General features: G+C 45.1%; 1 protein-coding gene across 2 annotated transcripts in view; it reads right to left on the bottom strand.

The window, feature by feature from the left end:
- SNX30 (sorting nexin family member 30) overlaps positions 1-11,774 on the bottom strand; it is a 117,251-nt gene extending 105,477 nt beyond the window's left edge. The window contains exons 1-2 of one of the 2 annotated variants that reach the window (XM_077251173.1): positions 11,520-11,774; positions 11,194-11,422 (exon numbers count right to left, since the gene is read on the bottom strand). In XM_077251173.1, the coding sequence (XP_077107288.1) occupies positions 11,194-11,422; positions 11,520-11,524 (234 nt within the window). In that variant the 5' untranslated portion in view covers positions 11,525-11,774. The remainder of the gene's footprint in view (positions 1-11,193; positions 11,423-11,519) is intronic. The other variant, XM_077251165.1, reaches the window with a different exon arrangement.
- Between the last annotated feature and the right edge of the window lie 6,972 nt (positions 11,775-18,746).

Genomic DNA, 18,746 nt, shown 5'->3' with positions numbered 1-18,746 from the left:
TGTATAAGGTGAGATTTTCAGTCCATTTTTTTAGGCTTAAAGTGCCCCTCTTGGCTTATACTTGAGTCATTGTACCGGGGGGGGGGGGGGGGGGTGTTAGGCGGGGGAGGGGGAGCAGCGGCTGTCACATGCTCACTTGCTCCTGGCGTGGTCCCTGCATCTCCGGGCGCTGACAGCTTCTTCCAGCGTAGAGCGGTCACATGGTAACGCTCATTATAGTAATGAATATGGACACGACTCCACTCCCATAGGGGTGGAGCCGCATATTCATTACTGTAATGAGCGGTACCGGTGACCGCTCAACGCTGGAAGCTGTCAGCGCCCGGAAAAGACCATCAGGGAAGCTGCCAGGGACCGAACCGGGAGCAGGTGAGTATAATGGGGAGGGTGAGCAGCATTGCGCAATATTCACCTGTCCTCGTTCCACCGCCGGGCTCCGTCTTCCGTGTCCTCTGCTGTGACGCTCAGGTCAGAGGGAGCGATGACGTGGTTAGTACGCGCCCTCTGCCTGAACGTCAGTCCAGAGGACGCGGAAGACACAGCGGCGCCCGGCGGTGGAACAAGTACAAGTGAATATTGCAAGTGCCGGGGGCCTGAGCGACCAGTATGCCATTTTTTTTTTTTTTTTTTAATCGCAACAACAGCATATGGGGCAAATCTCTCTATGGAGCATCTTATAGGGCCATAATCAACATTTGTGCAGCATTATATGGGCCATGTGTCTCTATGGAGCATTTTATGGGGCCCTTATTAACCTTTATGCAGCACTGTATGGGGCAAATGTGTCTATGGAGCATCTTATGGGGCCATTATTAACCTTTGTGCAGCATTATATGGGGCATATTTTAATATGGAGCATCTTATGGGGCCCATCGTGAACTGTATGGAGCATTATATGGGTCTCCTGATTCAATATGGATATTCAAAAACACAGCCTACTGATGTCTCAATTAGGCTGGTTTCACACTTGCGTTTTGATCTGCAGCGTTTTTACCGAAAAAAACGCATGCGTTTTTTTTGTACGCATTCTGCCGCGTTTAACGACGCATGCGTTTTTTGCTGCATGCGTTCTTTTGCAGAAATGCAACATGTAGTAATTTTCAGAGGCATTTTTTTGCCGCAAAAAAACGCATGCGTTCATTTGCGTTTGATTTGCGGCAAAAAATACATTGATGTCTATGGAAAAGCATGCGTTTTTGCGTACATGCGTTTGCTTGCGTTTTAAACGCATGCGTTTTTATAGAAAAAAACAAGAATACACCCTGATAAGCCACCCCCCACCATCAGGGTGATAAAGGGATCCTAACCCTACCCCTAGGGATCCAAACCCTAACCTTAAACCTACCCCTACCCCTAACAATATGACAGTGAATACTCTCCGAGTTTATATTTTTAGTACTCTATAGCAATACCGTATATCTTGGGGTGTCCACATTGAACAAAGCTTCTTATTAGAAGAATGTCCTGGTCTCCAGGTCAACATAATAGCCAATCCCTATGGATCCCTAGGGTTAGGGATAGGGTTTGGATCCCTAGGGTTAGGGTTAGGGTTTGGATCCCTAGGGTTAGGGTTAGGGGTAGGGTTAGGATCCCTTTATCACCTGGATGGTGGGGGGTGGCTTATCAGTGACCTGGTGACCAGGACATTCTTCTAATAAAAAGCTACTCCTAACCCTAACCCTAGGGATCCTAACCCTAACCCTATCCCTAACCCTAACCCTAGCTAATTCTATTAATAGTGGGTTTTCTAGTTGATTTTGATGATTGGCAGCTGTCACACACTTCTCAGCATGCGTTTCAAAAACGCAAACGCAGGAAAAAAACGCATGTAAACGCGTCAAAACGCCGCGTTTTTTTTCTGCATGCAAAAACGCATGCGTCTAAAAAACGCAGCGTTTGCAAGCGTTTACATGCGTTTTTTCACCACATGCTTTTTTTTTTACAAACGCTGCAGATCAAAACGCAAGTGTGAAACCAGCCTTAATCTTACTTTTATTGGTATCTATTTTAAATTTTTGAAGTTTACCGGTAGCTGCTGCATTTTCCACCCTAGGCTTACACACGAGTCAATAAGTTTTACCAGTTTTTTGTGGCAAAGTTAGGGGTCTCGGCTTATACTCGGGTCAGCTTATACTCGAGTATATACGGTAATTAAATAATTTAAAGAACAAAAAAAATTGAGAACTTTCTCACGCCCTAGTGGTGACATCAATGAGGTGAACAGAGTTCATCGGCTAACAACTTTGCTCACCTTATTCACGTCACCGCAAGACACTGATGCTGATGACGCGCAGCTCAGTGTCTCTACTTGATGGCAGGCTGAATGCTCGCATCATGCCAATTTTCAGCATGCCATCTAGATGTAGCAGAGCTAGACTCGTCAAGGGACAAATGCATTATCATCTCGTCAGACAGGTAAGGATTATGGTGATTTGTAACTTTTTCTCTATTACAGGGGACATGGACTTCAGTGGATTAGGTGAGAAGGTGAGCATAACTTTGTTTTTTTATTTCAATTAAAGGACTTTATTCTGGGTGTTATTTATTTACAATACAACTATGGGGTTAGTAATGGGGGCATCTTAAAATGCCTCTCAGTTACTAACCCCTGGGCATGTTAGCTGCCAAAACAAAACTGATATCAACTCCAATACTATTAACCAACTTGCCACTGCACCAGGGCAAATGGTAAGAGCTGAGGCTAAGCACCAGAAGTAGCCCATCTTAAGGATGCACCATTTCTGGGGTGGCTGAGGGCTGATGTTTTTAGTCTGGGAGGGGGACAATATGCATGGCCCCTTCCTAGCCTATTAATATCAGCCCGCAGCTGTCTGCCTAACCTTTGCTGGCTATTAATTGTAGGGGGCTGTTTTTGGGGTCCCCATTTTAATAACCAGTGAAGGCTAAGCATACAGCTGTGAGATGATTTTAATAGCCCGAGACGCTCCATGTACATTACCCCATCCCAGGCTACAAACATCTGTCCCCAGCCGTCCACTTTTCCACTGCTGATTAAAATTTCAGGGGACTCACACCATTTTTTTTTTCAGTAATTTATTGATTTATTAACCCCTTTACCCCCCCAAGGGTGGTTTGCACGTTAATGACCGGGCCAATTTTTACAATTCTGACCACTGTCCCTTTATGAGGTTATAGCACTGGAACGCTTCAACGGATCCCGGTGATTCTGACATTGTTTTCTCGTAACATATTGTACCTAATGTTTGTGGTAAAATTTCCTTGACATTACTTGAGTTTATTTGTGGAAAAAAACGGAAATTTGGAGAAAATTTTGAAAATTTCGCAATTTTCGAACTTGAATTTTTATGCAATTAAATCACAGATATGTCACACAATAAACTTAAGTAACATTTCCCACATGTCTACTTTATATCAGCACAATTTTAGAACCCAAGTTTTTTTTTCGTTAGGGAGTTATAAGGGTTAAAAGTTGACCAGCAATTTCTCATTTTTACAACACCATTTTTTTTTTTTAGGACCATATCACATTTGAAGTCACTTTGCGGGGTTTATATGATAGAAAATACCCAAGTGTGACACCATTCTAAAAACTGCACCCCTCAAGGTGCTCAAAACCACATTCAAGAAGTTTATTAACCCTTCAGGTGTTTCACAGGAATTTTTGGAATGTTTAAATAAAAATGAACATTTAACTTTTTTCACAAAAAATTTACTTCTGATCCAATTTGCTTTATTTTACCAAGGGCAACAGGGAAAACGGGACCCCAAACGTTGTTGTGCAATTTGTCCTGAGTACGACGATACCCCATATGTGGGGGTAAACCACTGTTTGGGCGCATGGCCAAGCTCAGAAGGAAGGATCGCCATTTGACTTTTCAATGCAAAATTGGCTGGAATTGAGATGGGACGCCATGTCTCGTTTGGAGAGCCCCTGATGTGCCTAAACAGTGGAAACCCCCCCAAAAGTGACACCATTTTGGAAAGTAGGCCCCCTAAGGAACTTATCTAGATTGTGGTGTTCCCTTTGAACCCCCAAGTGCTTCACAGAAGTTTATAATGTAGAGCCGTGAATATTAAAAAAAAAATCTTTTTTTTCCCACAAAAATGATTTTTTAGCCCCCAGTTTGTATTTTCTAACGGGTAACGAAATTGGACCCCAAAAGTTTTTGTCCAATTTGTCCTGAGTACGCCGATACCCCATATGTGGGGGTAAGCCACTGTTTGGGAGCACAACAGAGCTCGGAAGGGAAGGAGCATCGTTTTACTGTTTCAACGCAGAATTGTATGGATTGAGATCGGACGTCATGTTGAGTTTGCAGAGCCCCTGGTGTGCCTAAACAGTGGAAACCTCCCAATTCTAACTCCAACCCTAACCCCAACACACTCCTAAGCCTAATACCAACCCTAACCACACCCCTAACCCTAATCCCAACCCCAACACACCACTAACCCTGACACACCCCTAACCCAACCGTAAATGTAATCCAATCCCTAACCCCAACCCTAACTTTAGCCCCAACCCTAACGGGAAAATGGAAATACATTTTTTGTATTTTATTATTTTTCCCTAACTGAGGCAGTGATAATGGGGGGTTTGATTTACTATTTACAGTGGGTTTTTATGTTTGGAAGCTGTCACACACTAAAAGACGCTTTTTATTGCAAAAAATATTTTTTGCGTTACCACATTCTGAGAGCTACAATTTTTCCATATTTTGGTCCACAGAGTCATGTGAGGTCTTGTTTTTTGCGGGACGAATTGACTTTCTTATTGGTATCATTTTCGGGCACATGACATTTTTTGATCGCTTTTTATTCCGATTTTTGTTAGGCAGAATGAACAAAAACCAGCAATTCGTGAATTTCTTTTGGTGGGGGGGGCGTTTATACCGTTCCGCGTTTGGTGAAATTGATAAAGCAGTTTTATTCTTCAGGTTAGTACGATTACAGAGATACCTCATTTATATAATTTATGTTTTGGCGCTTTTATACAATAAAAACTAATTTATATAAAAAAATAATTTTTGCATCGCTTTATTCTGAGGGCTATAACTTATTTTTTTTCGCTGATGAAGCTGTATGGTAGCTCGTTTTTTGCGGGACAAGATGACGTTTTTTCAGCAGGACAATGTTTATTTATAAGGGTATGTGTCCACGTTCAGGATTGCATCAGGATTTGGTCAGGATTTTACGTCAGTATTTGTAAGCCAAAACCAGGAGTGGGTGATAAATGCAGAATTGGTGCGTGTGTTTCTATTATACTTTTCCTCTAATTGTTCCACTCCTGGTTTTGGCTTCAGGATTTTCCATCAGTATTTGTAAGCCAAAACCAGGAGTGGAACAATTAGAGGAAAAGTATAATAGAAACACACGCACCAATTCTGCATTTATCACCCACTCCTGGTTTTGGCTTACAAATACTGACGTAAAATCCTGACCAAATCCTGATGCAATCCTGAACGTGGACACATACCCTAACAGTCTTTTTGAGCGCGTGTTATTCCACTTTTTGTTCGCGCGGTAAGATGAAGCATTGTCTTTTGCTTTTTTTTTTTTTTTTTAACGATGCTCACTGAAGGGGTTAACTAGTGGGACAGTTTTATAGGTTAGGTCGTTACGGACGCGGCGATACTAAATATGTGTACTATTGTTTGTTTGTTTTTTATTTACATAAAGAAATGTATTTATTGGAATGTATTTATTTATTTTATTTTATTTTTAACACACATGTAAATATTTTTTTTCACTTTGTCCCAGTGTGGGACATCATGGTAAAGTATCAGATAGCTGATCTGACACTTTGCAAAGCACTGTGTTACATCAGTGATCTGCCTGGCACTGCAGGAGGCTTGCCGGCGCCTGCTCTGAGCAGGCGCTTGCAAGCCACCTCCCTGCAGGACCCGGAAGGAGCCCTGCAGCCATCTTGGGTCTGGGAACTGTAGGGAGGACGGAGGAGACGCTCGGAGCTACGCGATCACATCACGTTGCTCCGAGGGTCTCAGGGAAGCACGCAGGGAGCCCCCTCCCTGCACGATGCTTCCCTATGCCGCTGGAACGCTGCGATCATGTTTCCAGGGGTTAATGTACCAGGAGCTGTCTGAGACCGCTCCTGGCACACAGTGCCGGATGTCAGCTGTGACAGTCAGCCGACACCCTGCCGCACTCCCGGCTGATCGCGTTAGATGTAGTATCCCACTCGGTGGTCATACGGGCCCATACCCCCTCGGGATAGTACGTCTAATGTCAGAAAGGGGTTAAACACATGTACAGTAGGTTACACACTGTACTAATTATACATGTCACTCATTTTTATTTATTGAAGAATATTTCATTTGAAAACTATCTTTAACCACTTCCTCCCAAAGCCAGTTTTCACCTTCCTGACCAAGCCAAATTTTACAATTCTGAACAGTCACATTTTGAAGTCTTAACTCTGGAGCACTTCAATGGATCTCAGCGATTCAGAGATTGTCACACACTGCATGTCAGAAGGGGGATTAAATGACAGAATTACTCTATGTCAAAGCCAATGTTAAAATCACATTGCATGTTTATCACATGTCATTCAGATGTCAGGTGCTTAAAAAAAAAAAAAAAAAAAAAAAAATCATAATCATTCAGGTTCCGGATGCTGCGATGTCAAATATCTGCACTTTATTTTTGTCCACTTTAATCCACTAAATTCATATATTTTTCCTTCTTTACTGTCATTTTAATATATATATATATATATATATATATATATATATATATATACACACACATACATATACATACACAGTTTTTTTTAAACCTTGATATCAACTTTCCCTGCCCTGATCACTGATCTCACAAAGCATTGCAGGGCATTAGATCAGCGCCTCAGCTCCTGCTCGGAACAAGAGCTTACAGGCCACTGTACCTGGGTGACCCAGCAGCCATCTTTTGGCCCAGGGTCACGATGGAGACCATGAAGTTCCCTCCCTCTATTATGTCGATCAATGTTGCTGTCATTATTGACAGCGGCATCAGAAAGTATAAACGCCTGCGATCGGCAGTATTTGCCTCAGGGTGTTAGCATTCATACAGCACCGACACACACTTCTGATTGCGCCGACGCTCAGATTGAGCAATAGTCACGCCGTACATATATGGCGGATGTCTTGAAGGGGTTAAATCACACCATTAGTGATTTACAGCTGCATCTAAATAGTTAAAGATAACCTGCTTTGTAATGTAGAACTAAAGACATTGCTGTAATGGTGTTGTAATACTGATTACATTGAGACCTTTGGCGGTTTTCTTTTCCTGAAGTGCTTTGAAAGTTTTTTTCTGATGTGGTTTTTGTTTTTTTTGACAATACCCAATTTGGAGTGGATTCCATTAGGATCTGCTTGAAAGAACTGCCATGCACTGTATTATTCCCCTAAGTGTTTTTTAAAACTTGAAGTGGGAAGGAAAGAACAGAATCACACCCAGGCTGTATTTTTGCTGTAGGTTTATAAATCTCATGCACATGCTGCTTATTTATTAATTACAGATATGAACCAAAGCGATTTTTCAAATCTGAAGCATGTCAATTCCTTCAGCGTTTTTCACCTATTAAAATGCAATGGGAAAAAGACAAGTAAAAATGCTTAAAGGGCCACTGTCACCCCCTCCAGCCGTTATGAACTAAAAGAGCCACCTTGTGCAGCAGTAATGCTGCAGTCTAACAAGGTGGCTCTTTTAGTTTTTGATTAAGTTATTACCTCAATAAAGCGTTTTGAAAATTGTCCACAAAGACCAGATATTGTACCTGGAGGCGGTCCTAAGCGTCCTGTATGAATCCCCCAACGGCCATCACTCTTCTCTTCAGGGGCGATGGTCGCCGCCCCCTTCGCGCTTTTTCTTCTTAAATCCGGCGCCTGCGCTGTGCGTGCCTGCCTGGGGAAGGCGCAGTCTTCATTGTCGGTCATAGCGCAGATCCAGGGCTCCTGACAGCGGCGGAGCTGTTACCCCAGTGGTGGCCGCTGTCTTCAGGCTCCTCCGGGCGCGGTGCGGTGTTATCCAGCGCTGTACGGTGTTATCCAGCACTGTACAGGCTCCATGGACGTCACTGCGCTCCAGCAGCTGGAAAACTACAACTCCCAGCATGCCCTGACTGCCAGGTCTATCGGGGGACGCTGGGAAATGTAGTTTTCCTGCAGCTGGTGCAGAACAGACGGCAGAGGCTTGCTGTATTCAGCAACAGGGTGGCCGCACTGCCCGCACAGACGCAGTCAGGCACCCTGCGTCTGAGTGTGACTCACAATGAACACTGCGCAGGCCCCAGGCAGGCACGCACAGCGCAGGCGCCGGATTTAAGAAGAAACACCGCGAAGGAGGCGGAAACCACGCCCCTGAAGAGAAGAGTGACGGCCGTTGGGGGATTCATACAGGACGCTTAGGACCGCCTCCAGGTACAATATCTGGTCTTTGTGGACAATTTTCAAAACGCTTTATTGAGGTAATAACTTAATCAAAAACTAAAAGAGCCACCTTGTTAGACTGCAGCATTACTGCTGCACAAGGTGGCTCTTTTAGTTCATAACGGCTGGAGGGGGGTGACAGTGGCCCTTTAAAAGTATGTAAAAAATAATGTAGCAAAAAGAAAAGTCCAGCTCACCATAGTCGTTGTCCCAAGAAACTCGGAGCACGGAAACGCTGTGTCAAGGCGTGAAGAAACCAAAAATGAAGAAAGAATTCCAGCTCAACGAGACGGTGAAAAAGTAAAAACTGGGTACTTTATTCACTTCATATCAGAAGCAGAGGATAAAACATAAGCACAATGTAATAAAAACACTATCTACGCGTTTCAGGTGGCACAGCACCCTTAATCATGATATCATGATTAAGGGTGCTGTGCCACCTGAAACGCGTAGATAGTGTTTTTATTACATTGTGCTTATGTTTTATCCTCTGCTTCTGATATGAAGTGAATAAAGTACCCAGTTTTTACTTTTTCACCGTCTCGTTGAGCTGGAATTCTTTCTTCAAAAAATAATGTGCAGAATTTATGCAGCGCTTTCCCTGCCAACACTAGTGTTTTGGTGCCTAAAAATCTGCTGCAAATGATCAGTGTGTGCAGATATTCTAAAACCTAGATATGAACAGCAAAGATTCAAATTAGTTGTTAAAGTTTTTCCAATGTTCATCGGCGATTTTTGTGGCATTTCTTGGATCTTGGAGTGGATTTGCTTTAAAAACAAATAGTCATCCAATTCTCCTGCATGACAGATCATTCTGGTTTGGTGACCTAAATATAATTACCGTAATCAGGTTTTGCCACCTTTGGGAATTGCAGACCATGCAAAATCTCTAACTTGCTTATGATAATGTCTGTCTTCCGTCCAAGGGGCTAAAGAAAAAGGCTTATTTCACACTACGCATGTGCTTTATTTACCTTCTCAGAGCACAAAAGAAACATTGTGACCGTATAGCACTAAATACAGAGATTACCTGCAGCAGTCACATAAAAAATTCTTTTGTTTTCTAACAAAACGCTCAACACGTCACCAAGGCGTCTTCCGTGTGTCATTAGAGCCTTCCAACTGACTTCTATCAGAAGGTGTAAGCGTTTTCAGAGCAGAAAACACCTGAAGAATGGACGTATCACTTCATTTAACCGCTTGGCCTCTTTGGAAACCTGAAGTGGTTAAAAGACGCTGAAGAGCCCGAGCATATGAACAGCGAGCCAATGTTACATAGAAATGCATGTTCATTCAGCGCTTTTTCAGAGTGAAATTTGTCTGAAAAAGACATTTATTGTGTGCACATAGCCCAATACTCCTCCGGAGATGAGGACAGCCCACTGGACCCTTCATAATAAATGAGCGCCATTTTCTAACAACTATTCCTTTACGCAGCGAGACATCTCGGAAAACGTATTCCCATCCTCTAGATCACCATCTGCAGATTGGGGATGACAGGTTCCCTATAGATGTGAACAGCTCGGTGCAGAATACATGGGCTATACAATTACATAGAATTCACATGCATCTGTTGTGTATTACAAATCTAGATTCAGTTTTCTTTCTCTGGTTTCCCTGTGGAGTAGATGACAGGTGGGTCCCCTGCAGCTTCTCCTGACCCGCTGACAGTGACTGGCAAGCCTCTACTACATGTGTATTCTCGGAACATAATCGCCGCATTCAGATGCCATTTGCGGTCCATGTTTCACTGCCTTTTTGATATGAGGGGGTAATGGAACTTAAATTTTTTTTTTTTATGACATCTGAAGAAAACTGATGAAATGACAAAAAAAAAAAAAGGGTTTTTTTTGCAGACGAGGGAAAAAATAAATAAATAAATAACTGAATTCTAAATGATGCGGCGCAACATTCACAGACAGTATATAAACCTTGATGTCCAGACCAGCGGTGAGTATCTCTACGAGTTTAGGTCAGGAGACCCGTGGCCCACACAGATATTGCAGATGTGTGAAACTTGAAAACAAACAAAGAAAAGCTATAATTAACCATTTTGGTTTTCTGATAAGATGATGGGACACCTTCCAAAGCCTATTATAGTCAATAGGGTCCCTTGGGCATAGTTTTTGCCTGACATTTAATGGATCCATCCCTTGAAGAAACTCAGTTTTTCTGTTCCCAGGACAGAATATCAGAATTCCAAAAGGCAGATGTTATCTCAGCCCGAAACCTCCCTGAGAGGTAACATCTGGTCAAAATCCCCAACTTACCCACATACTGGGGATGCGGTGATCTGTCACGTGGGCAACAAGATCACTAGGGAAAAACAAACGTAGAATAATGCCACAGTGGGGCAGAGAAGAAACCTGATGAACCCATTTTACTTCTATGGGGGCTGCAGGAAAAGAGATCATATCACACATCTTATTAATAGAGTGAAGACACAACGTGCGCACCGTCCCTTTATATAAAGGGCAGTTTAGGTTCCGTTCCGACTTTTTGTAGGAAGTTTTCATGCCATATGATCCCTTGTCGGCCCTGGGCATCACTCAGGATTCCACCTTCATGTATATAATGTAGAGGTTTTGTGATCCACTGGTTACCAGGAGCTGTGCATTTTAGGGCGGTCATTCATTCATACACTAGTCACAAACATGTGCAAGGAGACCCTAAAGGAAGAGGACCCCTTTATCCCCCTAACCACAGCTCCTTTCTCATTAAGTACAATTTAGGTATAGTGCCCAGAAAGCAGATACCCCCACAGGAGCCATGCTCCTCTTACCTTGTCACCTATGCTGCTGGGCTCAGTATGGACGAGGTCTGGGCTAGGGGTGTCACTGGCCACCAGCCCATAGCCTGCTGCATCGTCTTCAGCCCCAGGAGAGCAGCTCAGGGGGTGCCTGATGTCATGGAGGGACTTCTGGCCAGACGAAGGCAAGGACTTCGGAGTACTCGAGCCTGACATGATGACTGGAGGGGACCTCAGCACCAGGACGCCATTGCCACTGAGACTGAAGCTAACAACAGGGTGTTCACCAGAAAGGTGGAAAAACGGGGCGGGCGGCGAAGGTTACACAATATTAATGAGGTGGAGAAAAGCTGACATACTGCATGCAGCCCACGGGGCAGCTCAATGGGTCTTCTCAGGCGCTGGCTGCCCCCTCATCATTGCCACTCCTGCCTCAGCGCTGAGGGTCCGCAGCGCAAACACTGGCATCCAGCTGTGGGGCGCCCCCTACTAATGGACGTAGTCCTGGGTGAGCAGTGCACGGCCACTTCCACCTTCTCACAGACTCCTCCTTTTTCGCTTTTTTCTCTCTGTTTTTTCTTCCATCCTGGTTTTATCACCCTCCCACTATTCGTGACTAAGAGGAAGTTAACCCTCAGCCATGGCTCAGGAAGTGTTCTACTCCAGGAAGCGAGATCCATTAGATGGGGGTACACACAGACATGGGGTTCAGTATGCACAGATGGGATCATACAATCAGACAGAGGGTCAGTCAGTACACACAGATAGACGAAGTAATACAACCAGATGGGGTCAGTCAGTACAGGCAGACGGGGATCATACACTCAGGTGGTCAGTCAGTACAGACGGGAATACATCCAGACCATGGGTCAGTCAGTATAGACAGACAGGGGGTCAGTCAGTACACACATACATGGGTACCAGTATACACAGACACACAGGGGGTCATACATATCCAGACAGAGGGTCAGTCAGTACACACAGACGCAAGGAGTCTTGTCAGTACACAGACAGACAGGGTAATACACCCAGATAAGTGGTGTAAGGCTGGTTTCACACTTGCATTTGGCTGGTCTGCATATGGCTACGTACATCCTTCCTTAAGTTCCACCTACTTCCGCATGCGTCCTGTGTACCTATCTTTAACATTGGGTATGCAGGGACATGCGTTGTATGCAGATGCGTCCGCAAAAAGTTGCGTTCCCGTGCGGTCGGTGGGCACGTCAAAACTCCGCATGCGGACTCATCCGCATATAACGCAAGTCCCTGCGTACCCAATGTTAAAGATAACAGTAAAGAAAAGATTTTCTGCTCACCCCTTATCGGTCTTCTCTTGAACTCTTGATTCACCCCCTGCGCACGGATTTGCCTTGGGCTCCAGGTGAGAAGTCAATGATCCAGAAAAAAAATGGTATAAATCCAGCGACTATGGGCAGTAGAAGATAAGTAAAACTTTCAGTTTATTTTATACTTATTAAAATACATGATTAATGCTTCCTATAGGTGAAACGCGTAGGATGGTTGCTCCTCCAGTTTAGCCCTGTGGCTGCAGCATGCTGCATTGTATTTTAATATGTATAAAATAAACTGAAAGTTTTACTTATCTTCTGCTGCCCATTGTCGCTGGATTTATACCATTTTTTTTTCTGAATGTTAAAGATGAGTATGCTGGACGCATGCGGAAGTAGGCGGAGCTTAAGGGAGGAAGTACGCAGCCATACAGAGACCAGCCAAAAGCAAGTGTGAACTTAGCTTAAGATGGCAGGCAGAGAAGTTCTTGAGGGGAGATATATATCATCAAGGTTGGTAGTTTCAGTCATGTGAGCTTGGAAAGTATGCTGCAGCACATATAGTCCTGAAAGAGTTAGGGCATTCCTGGGCTGAGTTTCACAAGCAGTCAAAAGATATGGGTGGGAATGACTGCTCACATATTCCCACCCCGGGGCGTGTCTTTGGAAGATAAAATGGAGACCAAGTGCCTGTCTGGAGGTGTGGAGGCTTCCAGTGTGTTTGTTAAAGACAGTGACCTGAGAGGGTGGACCCCCAGTGCTATATGGACTGGTTATTTTGTGTTTGTTTTCATTTTTTTGCCGGAGAAGGCTACAATTTATTTTCCCTTTACCCATGACAGCACACCTGAGAGAGGGATCCGCCCAGCCAGGACAGGAAACCTACTGAATTAAAAGGGCGGTATTTCTCCCCCGCTTCAGTTGGGTTTCCTTTCCTGATCGACCCTGGGTGCCTTGTATAGTTGCAACCTGGGTCTGGGTTGGAGCTATGGTTAACAACCAATACTCTCAAGGTGCAGGCCCCTACACACAGGTGTATGATGACAGGACTGTCCTAACGCCATACCTGGCATATCTCCCTAAAGTGGTTCTTAAATTCTATAGAAGCCAATAAATTACTTTGCCCTCCTTTTGTGTTAACCCTAAAAATTCAAGCGAACAAAAATTCCATACCTTAGATGTGAGAAGGTCTCTGTTAGGCTACGTTCACATTTGCGGTCAGCGCCGCAGCGTCGGGCGCCGCAGCGGCGCCGCATGCGTCATGCGCCCCTATATTTAACATGGGGGCGCATGGACATGCGTTGTGCTGCGTTTTGCGCCGCATGGCCGCAAGCGTTGGACGCAAGAAACGCATCAAGTTGCATTTTTTTTGCGTCCAACTTTCGGCCAAAAACGACGCATGCGGCGCAAAACGCAGCGTTTTAGCGTGCGTTTTGCCGCGTTTTTGTTTGCGTTGTGCGCTGCGGCGCCGACGCTGCGGCGCACAACGCAAATGTGAACGTAGCCTTAGAGTATATGTCCACAACTAGTCAGTGGAGGAAGGACCAATTCCTATTCGTAGCCTTTTTAGGGTAGCAGAAAGGGAAATGGGGTTTCTAAAAGAACCATTGCCAGATGGATCAGGGAGGCCATTAGTTTATCCTATACTACGAGTGGTGCTTCGGTTCCTGATGGCATCAAGGCTCACTCCACCAGAGCCGTGACTACTTCTAGAGCAGAAAAGGCGAGATATCAATTGATCAGATCTGTAAGCCCGCTACCTGGTCCTCACCATCTACCTTCTTTAAGCACTACAGACTCTGTCCTCCTCTGCTGACTTGACCTTTGGTAGAAGGGAGCTGCAAGCGGTGGTCCATCCCTACGGTGGTTTTTCATTTCTTAAAAAATCTCTCAGGTGTGCTGTCAAGGGTGAAGGGAAAACACCAACATTACTTACCGGTAACCGTTTTTTCCAGAACCCATGACAGCATCTGTATACTCCCCCCTTCTCACCTTTTGGGTGTACACTTTATTTTGGGTGTTTTTTGTAATGTGTTGGTTATGTGTGCAAATTAACTGGAAGACCTCTCATGTTCTGTAACCCAGCTGAAGCGGGAGAGATGTACCGCCCTTTGATTTCAGTAGGGTTCCTATCCTTGCTGGGCAGATCCCTCTCTCAGGTGTGCTGTAATGGGTTCCGAAAAACTGGCTACCGTTAAGTAGCCTTGGTGTTTTGCTTATGCTCAAGAATGTTCATGGATTTAATAAACCTGACTGGACATTTTTTTGAAACCGCTTCCTGTGCCTACCTCAACAGCAACTAAGTAAAACCCCACAGTTGGTGCTAGAAGCACGGGCACGAATCCCAAGGGACAATGTGACTGCCGCAGAGATAACGCATGTCCTGGGCGAGAGCGATTGCCGGAGCGAAATCTGACAACATGGAGGAGTTAATAAAGCAACTGGTGCAGGTTAATCTCCAGCAGCAACAAATATGGCAGCATCACAAGCAACAGATGCAACTCCTAGCTGAGGTGATCCGTGGCAGGCCAACCGCCATAAGTCCAGGTGATGACTTACGGAAGGAAGACGGTAAGAAAAGCGCTGCAAAAGATCACCCCGAGTGAAGGTGTACTGTCATGAATCCCAATGGCTAGGGATAGCAAGGGACAAGCAAAGTAATACAAAATATCGGACGAGCTCTAGGGTGATGGAACCTGGGCTGACCGCTGCCCTACGCCTGACAAACGCAACTAGAGATAGCCAGGGAGCGTGCCTACGTTGGTTCTAGACGCCACGCACCAGCCTAAGAGCTAACTAGTACTGCAGAGAAAATAAGACCTCACTTGCCTCCAGAGGAATGAACCCCAAAAGGTATAGTTGCCCCCCACATGTATTGACGGTGAAATGAGAGGAAGGCACACACATAGAGATGATATATATAGGTTCAGCAAATTGAGGCCCGCTGTAAACTAGAAAGCAGAACGATACAAAAGGGGTCTGAGCGGTCAGCAAAAAACCCTAATCAAAAAACCATCCTGAGATTACAAGAACCCATGTGCCAACTCATGGCACATGGGGAGAACCTCAGTCCACTAGAGCTACCAGCTAGCATAGAGACATAATAAGCAAGCTGGACAAAAAAAACCAAACAACTGAAAATCAGCACTTAGCTTATCCTGAAAGATCTGGGAGCAGGTAGGCAGGAACCAAACAGAGCACATCTGAATACATTGATAGCCGGCAAGGGAATGACAGAAAGGCCAGGTAAAATAGGAAACACCCAGCCTCTGAAGGACAGGTGGAAACCAAAGGCCGCAACCCACCAAAGTCACCCAGTACCAGCAGTAACCACCAGAGGGAGCCCACAAACAGAATCCACAACAGTGTACTGTTATGATCTGGTGGCCTAAGAGCAGCATGAGACGTACTCTGAGAAGGTGGTACCTGTACTACCGCAGACCCTGAACTTAACACCGCAACTAGAAGTAGCCGTGGAATGTACCTATCACTCCCTAGACATCTCGACACAGCCGGAGGACTAATTTCCCCTAGAGATAGAAAAGGGAAAACTATCTTGCCTCAGAGAAAATTCCCAAAGGATAGCCAGCCCCCCATAAATATTGACTGTGAGAGGAGAGGGAAAAAACATACACAGACTGAAATCAGAATTTAGCAAAGGAGGCCACTTCTAGCTAAATAGAAAGGATAGGACAGAGTACTATGCGGTCAGTATTAAAAACACTAGAAAATATCCACCACAGAAAATACAAAAATCTCCACAGCTAACTAAAGATATGGAGGGTATATCTGCATCTCCAGAGATACCAGCTTGGCTAAACAAATCCTTATTCAGACCAAGCTGGACAAGACAAAAACATGGAAAAGAACTGAACAATAAGGCCACAGCATGTGGACAGCAAAAAATCAAGGCCAGAACTTATCTTTGTTGAAAGGAACAGCAAAGCAGGAGAGAGCAGGCAAGGATGTGAATCCTCCAGGAACAATGGACAACTGGAACTGACTAAAGGGTCAAGCAAGGCTAAATAGCCCAGTCAGGATTGCAAAAACTTGACACACCTGATGAATGCTGCGATCCAGAGACAGCAGCACTACCACTTATAACCACCGGAGGGAGCCCAAGAGCAGAATTCACAACAGTGTACAATAGTTCGGCAAGGGTGAAACACTTCAATTTTGGGAATAGAGTACTGGTGCTGGTACCTACGGTGGAGAGCAAATTTCTGGCCAAGTGGCAGGGCCCCTATCAAGTAGATGAAAAGGTTTGAAGCGTCAACTATAAAGTCCAACAAACAGAGAAGGAAGCCCTACAAGGTGTACCACGTCACGTCAACTTGATTAAGCCATGGCAAGATATGGAGCCTGTGGAAGCTCCATGTTTGGTGGCTAAGCCTGTAGTTGATGTGAAAGAGCTCATGTGCCCAAAAGCAACAGTGCCGAGAGTTACTACATCGGAACAAAGGCCTGTTCTCAGAACTACCAGGTTGTACTAAGATCATGGAGCATGAGGTTCTGACAGAGCCTCATGTCCAGGTCAACTTGAAGCCATATGTAATAATTATAGGGGATAATTCAGGAGACTCTTTGCGTGGAACAAGACAACAGGACACAGTTTTATAAGTGGTAAAGTTTATATTATCACACGGTGATTCAAACAGGTGCAGAGAGAATCTCAAGTCCACAACACTTGGTGCAAATAATAAACGCAGCTTAGCAGTCAATAGGAAACTTCAGAGGTAGATGCAAACAAACAGAAAGTCTATGAAGCACAGTTATTCTTGAGGAAACTTGACACGAATAGATCCTTGACTTAGTCCAGGCACAGATAGATATGCTATAACGCAGTTCAAATCATATCTTAGCTCAACCAGGGAGGCCTAGTTAATAGTCTCAGGTTTTGCAGAGCAGCAAACAGCTTACATGTCCAGCAAATGCAGATGGAAGTAACACGAGCAGCAGATGAAGGAGGATTACTGAACACTGGTGTATGCAGCAGGAACTCAGAGCAGACTAGCAGGATCACCACACAGGTGCAGGTGCAAGGCCAGGGAGTAATCAGGAGCTGGATGCAAAGCAGAATAATCTAGCACAGACTGAAGGCTGGGTGGAGTTTTATAGCAGGAAGACAAGTGCACATGAGACCAAAGATGCCATGTTGGAAAAGGGCAGTAATGCACAAAAGGTAAAAAATGTTCAGAGTCCTGACACCATATCTAATTCCCAAAGCCCGCTGAGGTGATCTCGAAAGAGGTGAAGCGGATGCAGGAGCGATCAGAGTGTGTCCACAGCCGCATTGTGTGCACAATCACACTGACAATGTGAGTGTGCCACTGGACTGCTCCAGTGGATTGCTTTTTAGACAACGCTTTTACCAAGCAAGCATTGTCAATCTAGAAAAGGGACTATCAGTAATCTGCAAAACTGGGAGTGTGTAATGGTGCACACAGCCATAAGCCACGCCAAGGGCACACCAAAGCGCCCTCATTTGCATATTAAATAGAAGTAGATTTTTCTGTAAGTATAACGTGTGATGCAGTGGCCCCTGTTACAGGCAGGGGTGCTGCATGGTCTTCCCAGAATACGCATGTAGGCATATTGCGGCCATAGGAATGCATGGCAATCGCAGGCTTAGATGTGGTGATGAGTCAAAGTCCGGCATTATTGTGAATGGCCGGTATGTACGTCACAGAGGAAGACACTCTGCACTGCCAGCCTGAAGTAAGGTTGTTCTGGGACCTGTAGTCCTACAAGTAATTGTGTTATTGTAGAGGGAGGCTGGCAGGGTTAGTTCTGAGAGTTGGGCGGGTCCAACTAGCCACACACACACCACCCATCTATGTTAGTGGTTACAGGTATGTAATGTGACCAGGGTATGGGCCACAGGGTGGCCACAGGGTGGAGAGTGTTTGGATTTGTATGGTCCATATGCAAGGTCCCGGAAAAGCCTATGTGTTGGGAGTGCTATCTCCCTGAATAGCACATGGTGGGTCTTTGGCACTACAGGCCTGTGTGTTGGATGGTCCCAGCCGGGGACAGACGTCCTGAAGAGCGCACAGAGAGGCCGTGATCCTGAATGACCTCTGTGTTGGGAGGTCCTGGGAGTAGGACTGGATCCCTGAAGGGCACGAGGTGAGGCCAAGGACTTGCAGAGCCGGTGACGGTGGGTCTGGAACCAACTAGTGTATGTCTGTCAGGCAAGTTGGTGATACCCGTTAGGCAGCTTCTCCAGTGGATATAATGAACTCTTCGGCATGTGGTCTCCTGCAGAAACTGGGCAGAGAAGTCTGGCGTATTTAG

The sequence above is a fragment of the Ranitomeya variabilis genome, chromosome 1 (assembly GCF_051348905.1).
Source record: "Ranitomeya variabilis isolate aRanVar5 chromosome 1, aRanVar5.hap1, whole genome shotgun sequence".
Taxonomy (NCBI): Eukaryota; Metazoa; Chordata; class Amphibia; order Anura; family Dendrobatidae; genus Ranitomeya; species Ranitomeya variabilis.
The sequence above is the reverse complement of the archived record's forward strand: the minus strand, read 5'-3'. Positions and strand labels throughout refer to the sequence as shown.